The sequence below is a fragment of the Zootermopsis nevadensis genome, unplaced genomic scaffold (assembly GCF_977971745.1).
Source record: "Zootermopsis nevadensis isolate Lab colony 2312 unplaced genomic scaffold, Znev_1.0 Znev_ptg000002l, whole genome shotgun sequence".
Classification (NCBI taxonomy): Eukaryota; Metazoa; Arthropoda; class Insecta; order Blattodea; family Termopsidae; genus Zootermopsis; species Zootermopsis nevadensis.
Genome location: NW_028259134.1, coordinates 1,365,300 through 1,383,960, shown reverse-complemented (window position 1 = coordinate 1,383,960; position 18,661 = coordinate 1,365,300). Strand labels below are relative to the sequence as shown.

The window sequence follows — 18,661 nt, the reverse complement described above, 5'->3', positions numbered from 1 at the left end:
AAGTTTAGTTCCACGCATTATATAATTATAATGACTCATTTATGTTGAAGATTTCTGTCTTCTGGGTTATTGCGCTGTGTAGTCTGGTCGATGTTAACCAACGTTTCAGAGGTCATACTGCCTCCGTCATCAGGGCGATTTCAGAGGTCATACTGCCTCCGTCATCAGGGCGAGGCATCGCCCTGATGACGGAGGCAGTATGACCTCTGAAACGTTGGTTAACATCGACCAGACTACACAGCGCAATAACCCAGAAGACAGAAATCTTCATACTCACCGCTGTGAGAACCTCAAGTCTTCATTTATGTTGGTTTATTTGGTAATATTTTCCATTATCATACTAGAAATTGTTGCTTTAACATCTCTAGTTTTTTTTATTATAATTTTGTGGATTCAGGGAGTAATCATGACATTCTGACTCCCTGTAAACTATGAAGAAGTACAAAATTATGTTGATACAATCATAACCTGCTATCATATGAGGTGAAGCTTTCGCGGCGACTGAAGTTGATAAAAGATTCTCGGGCTACAAGCCGTGTCAGGTGGCTGAACGGTGAACAAACCATATCTTCTTCCAACATTTCGAGAACAATCTCTGTTCTCATCCTCAGGGCTGCTGGGTAACCAGTATGTTCCTTTGTTGCACGCTAGCTTATAATAAGCCAGTTCATATGTACGAAACACCATCCATATTTATGCTTCAACTTATTCTCCTAACCTTTTAACAGAATTCTGGACCTTCAAAAGGACCGCTATTTCGAAACTTTATATGGAAAGTACTGGAATTCATCAGCAAAGGGAGACTGCCCCAATAATGATGACAGCGAGGGTATTACACTTGAAAGTTTGGGTGAGTTTTGCATAAATGCTTTCTACGTTCTAGATGAAAACTGAAGATAAATTATCACATGCAACAAACTGATTTGTCGCAGAACATACTGCAAAAGTATGTCAGATGGGGGTACCACATGTAATTAACAAGAGAATTATTTATGTCGTTTCACACAAGAACAGTCTAGTTCTCAGCTTTCTATATATATCCAATTTCACCAAAAAATGTTAACTTTTTGCATCAAATTTTATATCTAGGTTAGAACAGAAACTGTGTTCACAAAATCAACATAAGTTAAATGTATGTTACATCAGACTTGAGACCTTTGAGATTGAAACTAAAATCTAAACACATTTCATTTGAATTAAAGCTATACCTAACCTAACATAAGCTAACCTAACCTAAGTACTGAAAAAAAAATATTGTTTTGTTACAGGGGGAGTATTCATTGCAACTCTGTTTGGATTAGCTTTAGCTATGATAACTCTAGCTGGAGAAATATTCTACTACAAAAGAAAAAAGATGATGACAATATCAGCACCGCAACCTATAAATGAGCCACCCAAGAAACAGATTACTATTGGCAAGGAGTTCCACCCTGTTATGGACAAAACCTTGCCACGAGTATCTTACATCTCGGTTTTCCCTCGAAATCAACTCTACTGATTTGGTAAATTTTTATTGATTGAGGGAAAAACTTCAAGAAAACTGAATTTTGACCAAAAACGGTATGTATTCTGTATAGTATAAAATCATGAACAGATGTAATTGCCTCATAAAATATAGTTCATTTGAAACCTCTGCCTTTTTTATTAAAGAGTTAAAATATGAAGCTGTATATGAAACTTCCAATACATTTTATTAATATACTATCGGAAGAGGACATACTGTAATGTTTGTGCTCTTCCCCCGACTGTCTAATCCTCTAACGCAGGATCACCTGTGGAGACAAGTACAGAATCCTTGAGCCATCAGCTAAAAACATCTGAGGATGTGCTACACTGAGACTGAGGCATTGCACGTAAGATTTGAGGTTTTCACAGCGGCGAGTACAAAGATGGCTGTCTTCTGAGTTGTAGTGCAGTGTAATTTGGTAGAAATTCACCTACGTTTCAGAGGTTCTTGCTGCATCCATCACCAGGGTAAACTTCTACCAGACGACATGGCACTACAGCCCATAAGACAAGCGCTGGGATAGCACCCTAAATTAAGCCATAACAGCTTCCTTCCAAAGCTTTTCCAATTAAAAAACTAAATAAATAAATAAATAAACAAACAGAGCTTATCTAAAACTTATCTTCCAAATCCTGGGCTACATAAAGTCCAAATTCCATGCTTTCTTCATTGAAACAGAGACATTTTAAGTGCCCTGCTATTTATGTATTGATACTGGATTCTGTTATGTAAATGAGATAAGTAATGCAAATACACAGAGGACATCTGACCACAACAGTAGACCACCCTAATGATAAAGGGATGGTGAAATGAACCATTAACTTACAGCACATATCAGAATGTCAGTAAATGACATGAACCCTTCTAGAATTTGCTTCGCTGAAACCAAAGATTTAAAGGTCAAACATCTTTGTCACTCTATTCAGTGTATATAACATTACGAAACGCAGTTTATAAAAAAATGTTCTTCTCAAGTGATAAAACTGAAGTTGTAAGGAACATTCTTATTAAAATTAACCCCTTTATTGTGTGTAACAGTCAAATGTAGCAAACTGAATGTCTGCTGTTGCGCTTAACATATTAAACTATAGTGATTTTAGGTATTTAAAATAATTAGTATTAGAGCATTCTACTTGGGAGACCTAGTCATAAATGGGAGAACAATATTAAAATTCATCACCCTGATGACGGAGGCAGTATGACCTCTGAAACGTTGGTTAACATCGACCAGACTACACAGCGCAACAACCCAGAAGACAGAAATCTTCATACTCTGATGACGGAGGCAGTATGACCTCTGAAACGTTGGTTATCATCAACCAGACCACACAGCGCAACAACCCAGAAGACAGAAATCTTCATACTCTGATGACGGAGGCAGTATGACCTCTGAAACGTTGGTTATCATCAACCAGACCACACAGCGCAACAACCCAGAAATCTTCATAATCTGATGACGGAGGCAGTATGACCTCTGAAACGTTGGTTATCATCGACCAGACTACACAGCGCAACAACCCAGAAGACAGAAATCTTCATACTCTGATGACGGAGGCAGTATGACCTCTGAAACGTTGGTTATCATCAACCAGACTACACAGCGCAACAACCCAGAAGACAGAAATCTTCATACTCTGATGACGGAGGCAGTATGACCTCTGAAACGTTGGTTATCATCAACCAGACTACACAGCGCAATAACCTAGAAGACAGAAATCCTCATACTCTGATGACGGAGGCAGTATGACCTCTGAAACGTTGGTTATCATCGACCAGACTACACAGCGCAACAACCCAGAAGACAGAAATCTTCATACTCTGATGACGGAGGCAGTATGACCTCTGAAACGTTGGTTATCATCAACCAGACTACACAGCGCAACAACCCAGAAGACAGAAATCTTCATACTCTGATGACAGAGGCAGTATGACCTCTGAAACGTTGGTTATCATCAACCAGACTAAACAGCGCAACAACCCAGAAGACAGAAATCTTCATACTCACTGCCGTCAAAACCTCAAATCTTACATTAATTAAATTCTTCAAACTGCAGCCCTACCAAAAAATAAAATATATAGTACTCACATCTCACCATAAATACATTTACCAAAATCACCAAATGAAGTCAAGCTGTCAAAGTTTGTGAATGTCCTATCGACTCAGATTCCACAGCCCTGCAGTAGGTACGCGCGTCTAACTGGTCATTCGCATCAAAGAAACGCTTAGCCTCGTCCTTAATGGAGTTTAAAGGTTGCTTCACGTATCAAGTTTTAATTTGTACAAAAAAGTATCAATTACATGATAAAGTGTTTTTTTCCCAACAAAATTCAATACTGTATACCGTCAACAAACATGAGAAAAATTTTACCATTAAAAGTAACATAACAGTAACGAATATAAATAAATTTTGCTCTTATTTAAAATCTAGAAACAGCAACAATCAGCTTAATAAGTAAAAAGCAAATTCTGGGTCCCCAAATCAGATAACTTGTGCTAAACCGAAATCATGCCAATGTAAGGAACTAATGTATCTAGGTTGAGCCTTATTTTTTTTATAAACTTAATATATCTTATTACTTACAGGTTTAAAGAAAGTAATATGACTAATACAACCTAACACAACAAGATACACTCTCCCTGACAAACTGGAAGGTTGACTTTTATGGTCACTGTTGAACAACGTTTGCATCTTCAAATAGTATCTCAATTTGAAATTTGGTACAGAAGCCAAACCATACACTGTCATGGAGCCACAGACTACTAAAAAATAGCACAGAACAATTGGAGAAGATCTATAACCTGCACAAGCCTGAACATTACAAGTGAGACGGGACTGTTGAAAAGTGGAGACACGGTGACCTTGGCTCTTGTACATGTGCATCTGAAATGTGGTTAACTTGAAGTTTGTGGTGTTTGTGCCATGAGATCATCAGAATACTTCTGACTGCCAAAATGTCTTAAACATGGCAAATCATCCGATGTTTGAGGTTCTCACAACGGTGAAGATGCTGACTGTGGTCTTCTGGGTTGAGATGCGATGCGGTCTTGTAGGTGGTTACCAATATTTCAGAGGAACAAACTTCCTCCATCTTCAGTATAATATAGAGATACGATACATCCCTCTGAAATACTGGTAACAACCTGCTGACATCGCAACCCAGAAGACTATAATCAACAGAAAAAATCATTCATCCTGCAAGCCGAGTTGCATACAATGTGTTACACAGCTTACATGTAATTTAGTTAATTGACCTGTATTATACACAGAGCTACGTCCCCCTACCTCCCTCCTGCAACTACTGTTCCTCTTAACAGAAGCTTCATGTTAACAAGTCATTAAAATATATTGCTCATGGCAAGAACAGTAAAAGGAAAAACATTACATTTCATATCCATGATTTACACACTTCGACCATATTTGAAATTTAACACGTTAAATGAACTCCAAACAACAACAAAATTAACAATAATAATTATACACACTCAAAACCTGAGTTATCATCAGGGTAATTGCCTAAAATACATGCATACATGCATACTACCAGAAGGCTGATATTTCACATATCCCATCAACTTTCCCAAAAAGGTGGTACTACAGTCTTCTGTATGCATAGTAAGCTCATCTACAGGCCCTTACTTTGTCCAAATTTGACTGAATTTACAAAATTCTGTATCCATTTAAAATAAAATCAGGCTGAAAACAGCACGTTAACCTTCAACGTCCATGTGCATGGTCCAGCTGGCTGTACGTCACACTAGCACTACCACAACACAGTTAAATTTGGAACTAAAGTCCAGTCAGCAACCCCATAATACGGGCATTCAAATATCCTATTCTGATACAATAACAGTTAATGTTTGTTGGTATGTTATACACCAAATCAAAATCAGTGCAAAAAAATCTCATAATAACATGTACAGTCCATGTCAATAATAGATTTCAATGGCACTCATTAGATTAACAGGAAAAATTTACATAATTCAATAAATCTACATATACAGGAACATGGAACATTAACCTTGTTATCGATCTCTGTGTGTTATGTTTACAAAAGGAACCTAGTGTGTTCTACACTTTAGATGGCACCCCGTCATTGCCATCATATGTCTCGGAAACACTTTTCCTGAATGATCGACAGGACACAGAGGATCTGTTGATAATCCCCATGATTGCCACATTTAACCCCATTTGACTTTTACTTCTGGGGTTTAGTGTACAACACAAAGTCAACAACACTTCCAAGACTTCCTGCAAGAAATTAAACAATCCTTCACAGCCGTCCCAGCAGTAACTGCAGTGGCCATTTGCTCACCACTGACAACTGTGCCACGAAACTAACAGTAGTCATTCTAAACACCTACACTAGGTTTACCAATTCACAGAGTGCCAATGCTGATGTATGTAATAATTTAGTTTATCAAATTTCATTCACTGAATGTATGTATACATCTTTCTGGAACACTCTGTTTTTTGAGAATTACTAAATATATGCACATAAAATTGCATGTATTACATACAAATTCATATAAAATAAATGTTATTAACATTCTACCAAACACGATCCTGTCAAATAATATTTTATCTACTTTCAGTTGATAGTGGTCGAAAGAAATACCTGATGCACTGAAGCCTGATTAATACTGCAATGTCTTTTTTATCCATTTATATGTAGGTACACCTCTTTTGCACAACTGTCAGATTATTTACAGTTTTAAAACTCAAACTTGGCCAAATTTTCAAAGGCAAAAAACTGAATGTAAAGTAATGTCTGCCTTAAATAGCCTATTATAAATAAAAATATCAATAAAATTATGTAGACTTCTTTTAACAGATTACTGCACAGTTCTCAAACTCTGGGCATAAAAATTTATTTTGGTTCTACATCACAGAACATAGGCTATTCTTCATTTATTCATTCTAAATAAGTTCATGTAAGACCTCTATCTCAAACACTTATCTGTGTTTTAAAGATAAAACAGATACAATAACACATTTATAAAAATAGATATATAAATCTAAAACACCAATAAAACACCGACATTTCTAATATGTTGCAAGAGGGAATAAGAATAACTTACAAAATGTTCTGTAAGTTGCACAAAATAGTGATTTATTTTAATAAGCAATGATAAATAATGAAAGCAGATATGTGATTTTTTTTAACTTTGTGGCGAGTGTTGGGTGAAAAAACAGCAACTTCTTAATAAAGGAAATTATAAAAATAACAATACTATCTTGATTATGTTTTGGGAGGAATAATTTTTAGACTGGAAAATCCAAAAGAATAATATTTATTTATTTTTCCCTCCAAAAAAAATATGGGTAAACTTTATACAGTTTAAGCCAGGAAGTCTTTGTTATCAAGTTCAAGTTAAGGAAAGTTCTCATATGTACAATAACAGCTATAACAAGAAATCATCAGTGTGAAGCTTACATATATAAAATGGTAAATATATTTCGGAACAATACAACGTAAGCTGAAGATGTGCAGGCATGATGACTGGTGCAGACATGCCTGTTATAAATTATACAAATTATAAATACAGACACATTTTATATTGTCGTAAATGTCTCAAATAACCTGTAATTACAGTCAATAAAGTGGTAGTTCATCAGACTTGCAGGGATTTGCACATTCATAACCAAAAAGGCACCTGTCTACCTCATTGTCACATTCTCTTCTGTCTGAGCGGTATCTTGGTCAAAACAAATTTTGAAAAGAAAAGCCATCTTTTCAGAAAAACATTACACAAGATTAAGTAGATTCTGTAGCAGGCTACAACATATTTTTGGGTGGACTATCATAATGCATCTTCTGTTAGTGAAAAAAGTTTAAGACTTATTTTGTAGTGGCAGAGGTCAAGAAAAAGTGACAAGGAAGATGTAGGGGCCCACTACAGACAAATGATATCACAAAGCAGGGTGAAAAAATATTTACCATGCAACAATTATGTAATTTTTAGTGTTCAGTATTACGAACAGCAAATAAAAAAATTTGTTAAATAAGATAACTGAGGAATATGTCATCCTTTTTACCTAGCATTTTTAAAAATTTCTTATAAAGTTTCAACAAATTGTCCATGGCAGCCAGCAAAGTAATTAATGGAACTGACTCTAAATTAATAAAGGAATTATATGAACAGATTTCCACCATACCAGTGAAGATATTCGTAACGGTCTTGATGAATAAGTTAAATTCCCAAAACATTCCTCCTTGCACCACTCATAAAATATCAGTGTATCGCATGAGAAAATAAAGATACACATCACCACGCACGAAATAATTAATGTATATACAAATAGGACAACAACCAGAAACATAAAACAACTGAGAGCAATTTAATTAAAATTATACTTACAAAGTAGAGCATGTAGTTAAACCGCCTTCACACGAAATGTAATTGTCACTGAACCTGTAGTAACACTGGACCCTTAATTCCATATACCTGTTTAGGCAGAGATACTAGGGGCTTGCCGTACGACATAAACTCAAAGACATCATAGTAATGAAATCTAACATTACGGAATAACCATTAATGGTATACATGTAATGGATCAGGTAAAGAAATCTCATCTTACAGATGAGCTAAAGTGTGAGGTAAACGATTCTGTTAGTGTTGGATACGACTAGTTCAGCCGGAGGTAGTTCATGGAAGTTCCTTCACAGAGAGTCGTTCCATAGTTCCTCAAATCCACAGAACTCAAGGAATGAATTTGTATTCTGATGATGTGACTTGCAATGTGACCATGCCACATGTAATTAGTAAAATTTACAAGTGTGAATTTGTTTCCTGTCGAATAAAATGTTACAATAACTTGTATTTGTAAATTGTAGTTTATTCTTTTGTGGTATTTTGTCCTCGTAAGATCCTGTTGGTTGTTCAATAACTAGTATAATATTAAAAACTGTATAATTTTGTTTGGTTTAAAATATGTTCAAACTAGTTCGTACTTAATTTCGTATAAATTTCTATTTTGGGGGGCGGTAATCATCAAGCTCCCAGTTATATCAGAAATTGATATTGTTCTTTCGAAATCTTACGGTAAATAACTTTGCTGGAGGATATACACTAGTAACTAATTTTTATTCATTCACAGTCGCATCTGTCGTTTCTCAGTATCACTAATTAAGTGACGTAAATGAAAAAATGAAGGTAAATTAGTGACTATTACGATAAAGAACAATTGAGACAAATGTGATGTTAATACATGAAAATTATCAATATTGTGAGCGCTACAACCTTCCGGAACTGAGTGAAACTGAACTATGCGAGAGTTAGTTCACGTGGTAGAACTCGTTATTTACAGAGAGCGGATCGATCTTTGTTCCGAGGAGGGAATCGTACCTTTGGAATCACTCCATCATGAACTTCCCATCAGTAGATTCAGTTGTATGCACGAAGCGAAAGAAGTAACAAGTCGTGTTCAAGATTTAGAATACAAGAATTGTCTTCTGAAAGACGATACAAATTGTGTGCATACATTGTAGAGTTACGTACGAATGTATGTACTGGAAGGGACTTATAGCAGACAATTATTAATTTTCATACGTATATACTAATATAACAAATTGTTAGTACTGCAGGTCATGTTAGATTTCAATATTTCTGCAGGTGGTTTTGAGTTTGTTTTATGAGTGAGGTTATTTGTATGGACTATGTGGCATTTGTTGGCAACTTAAAGAGAACGTATTATAGCCAGTACGCTTTGTTAAGATAAATGAATTTAATTTTGTTTTTTTATATCAATCCAACGTACCAAAAATTAAATCGCTTCGGGAACTAGTTGACATCGATGATTTTATTTTTCAAAATAATTTAAGGCTCTATTTAGGAAGTGTGAAACACAGCATTGTTTATAATCCACGGTTAACCACTAATTAACTGTTCTTAAAACATTTTAAATTTTAAAAAGCAACTAATGTTTGTATTTTATTTTCTGTATTTCTATGGGTTCAGGTAAAGCCTTGTTACCCATAAGTAAAACATCATAGCAGCCCATATAATGCATTGTTGTGTGATGAAAGGATCAGGTTTTATTGCAGGCCTTTAAATTGGTAGTGGTGAATTTGTTGAGTCCTAACCAGTCCATCAGTGAACACCTCATTGAGGTACTTCCTGACCAGAGTGGAACAACAAATTGGAAGGATGCTCCATCTTGTTAGAATGGCATGCTAAGGCATTTCTAGGTGGAGCACAAAACTGCTGTCATAATAATTTTGTGTAACTGAAGTTCACTGAGCCATCAAGAAAGAATGTGCTTACTTGTGCCCATATAAAAAATGCTCATTAAAAATAGGACATGCATTCATAACTTGTAGTCAGCTGAGGTGCTTAGTTTCAACTCTTTTTTTTTGGTCTTATCACCATATCAAAATAAAATATTCAAGACTTGTAACCCACAATTTACTCTATTAATTTATCATATCATATTCAGTAAATACTTACATTTTAAATACTGGCATACTTTTCATGGATACTGTATGATACATAAACCATTACATGTTTTTCAGATGTTTGTTTATACTTCATATTTACATATTTCCATAGTTACAACATGAAGCCCAATCACAATAAAGCCCCAAGTAAATTTAGTAGTGAAGAGTTCAGTGGTTTCTTCATGTGCGCGCTGGATTTAGCACTTGAACACAACAACGTTAAGACTTCACGGATGAACTACATAATATATGGATTTATATAAGAGTGAATCCAGTTTATATCATCTTACTTGTGACTTCTGTTGCAGGGATGTATGAAAACCTTGAAGCTGCCACAGTAAGAAACAGAATGTTGAAGATACCTTTAGTGATGGATGAGAGTAAACAGTGTAATAAATCTAATCCCCAATTAGGGTTAGATGAAGCGTGTTTAGAAGTGATATCATCAGCTACTAATCCTATTAGCCTTTGGGCTCAGTCAGAAGAATGTGAAATGGTAAATTTACTTACGTGCTGTTTGTAAAGAAATAATCATGGAGAAAAACATTCACTCTATCCTATAATAAAACATATAGTTTGCCAGTTACTTTAACTATGTGGGACATGTGTCGTTCTAGAAAATTAGGTGTATCAAATTTTACATTTGTCGAAGCAATATTGTTATGCTGTGATTAGTTTTTCGGCACAGAGGGCTGTCAACAAATTTACTGAACAGATGTAGCCAGGTTTTTTCTTTTGACACGTGTGTTAAAGACTAGTGCAGACGCACTTTAACGCATGCCATCACGTGAACACCATCAAGACAAAGGTGCAGCATGTGCACTGGAAGGAAATGTAGCGTCTGATGTGTAGTCCAATACCTCTCTCTGCGATTTCCACATCTTTGGGCCACTAAACCAGATTCAAGTCATGCTCGAGTGAATCAAGCTGTCGACGATTTATTTCAATGCCTTCAAAATTTTCCGAGGTATCTGACGCTCGTGACCCAGTGGGGCGCACGTGCGAATGTGAGCAGTGGCGCGGAGTGAGCTCAATAGATATTGAACCTGGCCACGTTTATACCGAACCACTGGCATAGTTACCAAAAAAAATAAATTCTTTTTTTAATGTTAAGTTTTGTGTTGAGCTTTGGTTGTCTGACCATTCTTTTTTTGTCTTCTTTACAGTGTGACTTTATTGAAGTTGCAAGGATACCAGCAAATAACACTGTGCCACTACTGTTAACTACAACATTTCCTATAGACATTTATTTAAAAAACAATCATTCCACGTACTGTTAGTAAGTATATACTTGTGATACAGATTTAGATGGTAGCTGTTACAAAGGCATCGTGAAAATTAATGCCTCATAATTTTTACTCCCACAATGGGAATAAATATTTCATTGAAACAACAACAGGACTTTCCTTGAACTTTATTCTATAATTTTACACAATCATTTCGTGATATAATCACATCCTTAACAAGTCTTCATGTCCGTCATGATAAAACTGCGTCTCCTACGGACGGAACTACGATTTTGCTGATTTGTGACTTCGCTGTTTGACAAGCGACGCCCTCTCAGATGTTTGTTTAGTTTTGGGGAAAGATATGATAGAGCCCTAGGAGAGAAGACGATGATGAGCTTAAAAATCTGTACTCCTCCCCCGGTATTGTCAAGGTGATTAAGTCGAGAAGAATGAGATGGGCGGGGCATGTAGCGCGCATGGATGGGACAAGAGGTGTGCACCGGGTGTAATTCAGAGATCTGTAGTTGCAAAACTAAGAGACTACACACTAAAATGTGGGCTAATACAGTATTTAAGCTTTCATCTATATAGAATGGGAGTTCGTTTAGCCTGTGTTATTTGAACACTAATTCCAAGTTTAAACACGTGTTTTGCGCCACACTTTCTGTGATGTAATAGTTAACAGAAGGGAACCCTGTTTTCTTAAGAATAATGAAGATAATATCCCATTTGCCTGGAGTATGGATTCATTTTAACAATAAAATGAATTCTTAGAGCCGTATGACATCTGAATTCATTTCAAATTGCGTTTCGGTCATGTGATGGTGCCAAAAACTTGATGAAATTTTGCACATGGAAGTAGCTGTCCAAGCATGAATAAACTTTGGATACCAAGTAATTTTAACTTATAAACACAATTCGTCTTTGTTACTTCTGCAGATTAAAATACCTATTCTATATTTTATTTTCAGTGAGAAATACAAATTTGAAGAACATGGAATATATGCCTGGGATGTCACAGGAGACAGTTGCTCTGGAGTTCGTATAATTCAGAACCCCGATATATCTTATATTTGTACGTATAACATTTAAAGTTATGGTGATAGTCGGTGCATGAGATGTCGACATTAAATATCCAGGATTGATTATTTGGTGATATAACTGTAACCGAAAACAGACCATTACATCCCCTTCAAAGTAGCGTCCTCCTGATGATATGCAGTGATGCTAGTAGTACAATTTTTCTTTGAAGTCGGCGTTCGACTCGTGCGTTGTTCTTTGTATTACGATCTCTGGTATTTCCAAAAATGTCTTCTGTTTTATCATTCTTTTCAGCCCAAGAAAAATAAGTCACATTTAGTAAATGCAGTGGTTGGAATGTGCATGACCAGCACAGGACGTGACTTCTCGTCCTCGCATCTTGCGTTCAGATCTTCCAGCATGTGTCATTGGAGATGCCAGTTAGACGTAACTTCACGAATCCTTATTCTCCTGTTAACGTGAATTGCTCTGCCTTTGATGATTGATTGCTCACTGTATGTTGTCAGTGGACGACTGAATCGGGCATCGTCTCCCTTCGAAGTCTGGCCAGCTTCAAAAGGAGCAAATGAATAAAAGTTTTTTGAATGACTGGATTGTCTTATTAGCACTCCATTTTCTTGTTGAACAAACCACATGTTGCACCTCCATGTTAAAAGCTTTACTGTACTTCACGTTCAGTAAATATATGTGTATAAATGTATAAATTGCATGTGTTTCATGACACAAAATGGCCACTTGCTACGAGAGGAGTGAAGTCGGCTACAGTTACCACCTACGCTGCTTGTTTAATGTCCCCTCAAAGCAGTTCAGTCCTGGTACTTCTGTTGACTAGTATTAAGTAATTTTTTGTACATGTCAGTAAGTTTTAAATATAATAGCTCGGTAGACGTGTCTGAAGGCCCTACACTCACAAAATCTCTCATATCGTTTGAAAATAAATTTTTATGGCGTGGAAAAAGATCACCATTCATATATATTCTTCTGTTAATTTATTACTAGTATACATGGAATATCCTACAAAGAGAATTTATGCTATCAAGATCTTCGTCACATTTCTGCACACGTGAATTATTGGTGCAAGAAGTAAATTTTACTGCTGTAATATAGTTTTGCCTGTTTGTAGCGTAGTTCAATTTTTTTTTTTTCCCTTTAGTATTACAAGTAATTTTATTTTCAGCTATTGTGGTTGCTTTCTTCATATATCTGGCTGCTTTCCTATTGTGGATGACTGGAAAACTTATATATTCCTCAGATTGGTTAACACAAATTAGAGTACGAAGATCTCCATTTTCAGAGTTGGAAAGTGTAAGTATAACAAACACCCTTTTACTTTTATGTAAGATTTTCCTGCGCCGTCTTTTCACGTGAATCCTCTACTCCTTCAAAGTGGAACAGATATCTGTTTCCGAGTCAAATTTGAGGAATGTCAGTTCGGAACGTATTTTCAAAATTCTTATCAGAACGGTGAGAATATATAGTGCACAAATGTGTAGCGTTTCTCAAGAAAGATAAGAAGGAAGGAATTTTGTTATACCAAAGAAAGGGGCCCATAAAATCTGGGTTCAACTACAACTAATTTCTGTGATGCAAAGGCACTGTCTGTTACAGGGTGTTTATTTTGGATTTGTATGTAAAAAGAAAATGTTATTCTTAAAAAATAACTTATTACTGATGGTGATAAGTATAACCATTTATATATCGAGTGTACCTTTTGGTTCAAATGTTTGTTAAAAACAGTACACTAAGAAACAAAATGCACTTCCCCTAAAAGAACATGTCATCATTAAAATTTGGTACAGGTTTAAGTGCGAGTGCAACAACTAAGAATGTTCCGAGTTTTTGTCTCTTTCGTTTAGGATTTAGGAAGTCCTAGTTCAACAGACGGTCCACCATTAATAAGATCAGAGGTTGCAAGGCTGAGAGGACGAGTGAAGTCACTTGATGTCTTTCGAGGGTGAGATTATTTCTCTTAATATACATGGTCTGTAAGTGCCAGAATAAAAATTAAATTAAATTAAAATTGTGACGCAAGTGTGAACGTGTATGTTTTCCTTCCTCTAGAAATACAGTTCATGGATTCAGTGTTACGTCGTAGACTTAGAGCGTACAACAAGAACCAACGTGTTATCTGCATTTTAACGTAAACACTTCAGAGCTCATTACGTTTATACATAATACCATATATTCAACCTGTCACTTAATTACAAATTAAAACAAGAAAATATATAACTACATCTTTGTTATAGTGAGGATCTTGGATTTTAATGTTATGAGTTAACGTTCCGTTACAGGATTTCAATTTCATTAATGATATTTGTCAACTATGGTGGAGGTCATTACTGGTTTTTCAAACACACTCCATGGAATGGTCTGACCGTCGCTGATCTGGTTTTTCCGTGGTAAGTAACTTTTTCTCGGATATTAGTGGCGACTAATCTGTCGTCTTGAAATGACAACTTGCGTCAGTAGACAACTGAAATTCTGCAACCTTGAATCTGCATAGTGGTGCAAGCATTATTTCTTATTTTTCTTCTCTGTACATTGGTACACATCTGTGATCATCTTGTGTATTGGTAATACATCTGAGCGATATGAGATCTCCCTTATTTGCTGTTATATGTCAACCCCTTAAATACAGGCGGTGAAGATTTTACTTGATTTCAATATCTCCAATAGTGTATTGAATTTCATTCTGTACCTCATGCTATATCAAACCAAATTCTTTGTTTTATGTACCGTAACCTTGAAAAAACTCTGCTGGGGTTTTCTCAGCATCTTGGAATAGGGGAGCAAATTTCTTGGTTTATGAAAGGTTTTATTTTACCTATAAAGGATCGTTTCATTGATTCTGTGTATGAATTGCATATCTCATGACGAATTAGTGAAAGTACTTTGCCTTAATGCGCCTTTAACTTTGAATTTTTCACTTTTATTAACTGCCCAAGAAAGTGTACTGTTGTCCCTTGACATAAATAAGACACATTTCATACTATTGTCAGCGGGAGGTACTAGGCGTTTCTGTCGTTAATATCCTCTAAATGTTAAGTTAATAAGAGTCGATTCCTACCCTCACATTTTTGACAACTCTAATTGAGTGACTCATAGTTTTGATATATTTTTCTTTGCTTTGATTTTATTAAGAAATTCCACTATTCACAAGCCCAAATTTTGAATGAAATGGTAGTCCAGACAGTCAGATTTTATAGGTATCATCGTTATATTTTCTTTGCATATACGGGCAAATTATTTTTCTTCGAATATTGAAGACAGAACGACCAGTTTAAAATCTGAGATTGTAAGTATGTGCTCATGCCCCATATATGGCTTACTTCGGAATTCTATTTTTTGGCCAGTTTGTATTTTAACATTAAGCCCTGTATTAACTGACAGATGTACAATTTGGAGACTGACCTGAAGGTATTATTGGCTTTCAGGTTTCTCTGGATCATGGGCGCAAGCATGGCCATCTCCCTTCGTTCATATTTACGCAGCTGTATCTCACGTAAACGTCTCTTCTTAAGAGTGCTGCTGAGGTCCGTCACACTTGTGGCACTGGGTGTGATACTCAATTCTAGCGGAAACAAGAAAAACAGCATCACGAATTTGAGGCTGCCCGGTGTACTTCAACGGATAGGACTTGCGTATTTTGTTGTTGCATCCCTTGAAACTGTGTTCATGAAGCCTCAGGGTTCCTTCGAGGTACAGAGATGTATAATTACTGCTCGTAATGTTAACGAAGACAAGTTGCGCACCTCGAGATCCAAGTAGTAATTAAGTTCATGATGTAATTGAATTTGCATTACCCAGAAAGTTGCGTTAATTAACTTGAGTCCAAGAGAATGAGAATGAGGAGCTGCTAAAACACAATAAATATTTCAATGAAACGTTATGCTTTTATTTAAAGTGTATCTCGGTATGGTATTTAACAAAGTAGACAGAAAAATATGCAGCATGATAAATGTTACAATAGATGAACACCAGGGCCAAAAGAATGGATTTATAAATTGTACATTTTTACATTTTCTGATGTGCTTTGTTGCTTTTGCAGTACGGTAATTGGTTGGTGGTTCAAGACTTGCTGGAGAGCTGGGTTCAGTGGCTTATAATACTTGCTCTCACTATAACGCACATCCTTCTGACATTTATGATGCCTGTTCCCAACTGTCCGACTGGATATCTGGGACCTGGTGGGCTCCATAATCACAGTTCCAGTCCCAATTGTACTGGCGGAGCTGCCGGGTACATTGACAGAATGGTGTTTGGAGAACGTCACATCTACCAGCATCCAACCTGCCGGCCTGTGTACGAGACTGTGATACCTTATGATCCAGAAGGTATTCTGACCTTCAGCAGCAGTTCAAGGAATGAACCTTAACTTTTGGAGCTCTGTTACTACTACTGACTACAAATTTTGAAAATTTCGAATTTTTGCACTATAAAGTTATGTCATTTTGTGTGGGGATTGACAGTTTAGGATTTTGAGTTGTAAAGGATTGAATTAATCAGTTTTACTTATTCAATGAAATTAATAAGAATATAAGCAAATTATCGGTATAAAAAGAAAATTGTATACATTTTGGAAACAGATTTTGACTACATAAATTTGAGGTTAATTTATTTTGATTATGTAGCATCAAATGAAGGATAGAATCAATGAATCTGGAAGTTGGCAGGGCTGAAACAAAAGCACAGACGACATGGCCATCATTGTATGAAAAAACACTGTAAATTATGGATATTTGTATATTGAAAAAAAAAAAAAAAACATGGAAAATTGGTGTAGTTTTAGGATTGAATAGAAACTGTGAATTCATGATTTAATTTTTCTTCTTTGTTCAGGCCTCCTTGGTACTCTGACTTCAATTCTCCTCGTGTACTTGGGTGTCCAAGCTGGAAGAATTATACTGTGTTACCACTACACGTCTTCACGCATTGCCAGATGGGCTTTGTGGGCCTTTAACGTGGTTAGTGAAAACTGAAGACCTGGAAGGTTACAGGCTTTCCAACTTTTTTGGGTGCCGTCTTAAATTATAATAGTATAATATGTTAAAATGTGCCGTAAAACATTAAGTGCGTGCGCACACAATATTATGAAATTTTGTTGCAGGGACTCCTTGCTGGAATACTGTGCGACTTCTCAAAGAATGATGGAGTCGTTCCAGTGAATAAGAACTTGTGGTCGCTCTCATTTGTTTTGGGTGTTGCGAGCACAGCTTTTTTGCTTCAGAGTTTTCTGTATTTCATTGTGGATGCTAAAAACTGGTGGTCTGGTAGTCCATTTCATTATGCGGGTAAGTGTGGTTAAAAACATTATTTATAAATCTGAAGTAAATACTAACCAATATTCTGAACGTGCTTCATTGACTTAAATGACATTATCGTGAACTGGTAAGAATTTGCATAAATAATTTAAAAATTCGGACGGTGAAAACCTCCGTTTGCAATCTCTGTGCGTTCAGTAATTTTGAACCTGAATCCGATTACTTCATTAGAAGCAAAACCTCTGATTTGAGAGAACTGAACGTGGAATATAATAAGTTTGATACCAAATGAAGATGAGAGAGAGGTTTAATTTACGTATCTTTTTATGAAAAGCCGCTATAGCAAAATTCTTTCTGGCTTAAAGGTTATATATAACATTCCCATCATCAGCAGGTAAGTTTTTTTGAAAACCACAAAAAGTTCGATGTTCTTTTGGGTCGCGAAGCTGAAGTCGACGTTTATCCGAAACTTTGGCGTCTACCTACGAGTCCGCGTGTCATCACGGCCCAGAACAACAGCATCATTCTCGTCACTGTCAGAACATAAGATCTCGCACAAAAAGTTTTTACTGCATTTTAATTTTTTGCATCTTTTACTTTAAATGTTGATTTATAGGTATGAATTCCATCGTCTTGTATATCGGACATGAAGTTACAAAAAATCTGTTTCCGTGGAGTTGGCAGCCGTACTACCGTTCTCATGAAGAATACCTTGCAATGAACTTATGGGGAACAACATTATGGATGCTCATTGCTTTTGTTCTCTACAAGAAAAATGTGTTCGTAACAGTGTGAACTGCGTGGCGATGGAAGTGCAAGAAAACTTCGCTTTGCGAACATGAAATCATTCGCTAATTAATATTCTTTGAAACTGGGGTTTCTTATGAACAAATAGACTGATATAGACTGTATTTTGTATTCATACTTTATACCATTTTGTAAATGACAATAACTCTATTTTCCCATGTGATAACAGTATTTATAGATAATTTAAGTCACGAGTGTTATAGATATGAAAATATAACATGATTTACGTAGTCATTGGTGGTGGATGTTCTAGTTTGCTGTAAAAACAAACTTGTAATTATTAAAAAATATTGAACATTAATTATATTTATAAAAAGTTGATATCATGCTTCAAGGGTCCTGTTATTGATTAATAAACTGACAACCAGAGGCATAGG

General features: G+C 35.9%; 2 protein-coding genes across 4 annotated transcripts in view; both read left to right on the top strand.

Moving 5' to 3' along the window:
* Ir8a (Ionotropic receptor 8a) overlaps nucleotides 1-7,126 on the top strand; it is a 29,132-nt gene extending 22,006 nt beyond the window's left edge. The window contains exons 16-18 of one of the 2 annotated variants that reach the window (XR_015537551.1): nucleotides 729-850; nucleotides 1,269-1,560; nucleotides 4,092-7,126. Coding sequence is in view for 1 of the 2 variants with exons in the window: in XM_087357764.1 (XP_087213890.1) it covers nucleotides 729-850; nucleotides 1,269-1,498 (352 nt within the window). In the remaining variant the exon portion in view is untranslated. Of the gene's footprint in view, nucleotides 1-728; nucleotides 851-1,268; nucleotides 1,634-4,091 lie in introns of those variants that run through there. The other variant, XM_087357764.1, reaches the window with a different exon arrangement.
* A 1,697-nt stretch (nucleotides 7,127-8,823) lies between these two features.
* On the top strand, nucleotides 8,824-18,585 carry LOC110828853 (heparan-alpha-glucosaminide N-acetyltransferase). 2 transcript variants are annotated; one of them, XM_022061950.2, is made up of 12 exons: nucleotides 8,824-9,012; nucleotides 10,255-10,442; nucleotides 11,113-11,225; nucleotides 12,147-12,250; nucleotides 13,394-13,521; nucleotides 14,073-14,170; nucleotides 14,508-14,615; nucleotides 15,651-15,915; nucleotides 16,265-16,550; nucleotides 17,056-17,180; nucleotides 17,324-17,507; nucleotides 18,094-18,585. In XM_022061950.2, exons 2-12 carry the CDS (start codon nucleotides 10,257-10,259, stop codon nucleotides 18,270-18,272), a joined length of 1,776 nt encoding a protein of 591 aa, XP_021917642.1. In that variant the 5' UTR covers nucleotides 8,824-9,012; nucleotides 10,255-10,256; the 3' UTR covers nucleotides 18,273-18,585. The 2 variants fall into 2 exon arrangements, with proteins under 2 accessions (XP_021917642.1, XP_087213928.1); XM_087357802.1 differs by lacking the exon at nucleotides 8,824-9,012 and adding an exon at nucleotides 9,063-9,081.
* Nucleotides 18,586-18,661: the final 76 nt, after the last annotated feature.

Excerpts from the sequence above, each read along its gene's own strand:
- LOC110828853 (XM_022061950.2), top strand. The coding sequence starts at position 10,257 with ATGTATGAAAACCTTGAAGCTGCCACAGTAAGAAACAGAATGTTGAAG. Across the intron at positions 11,226-12,146 it reads AATCATTCCACGTACTGTTA|TGAGAAATACAAATTTGAAG; the intron begins GTAAGTATATAC and ends TTTTATTTTCAG. Across the intron at positions 16,551-17,055 it reads GATACCTTATGATCCAGAAG|GCCTCCTTGGTACTCTGACT; the intron begins GTATTCTGACCT and ends TTCTTTGTTCAG.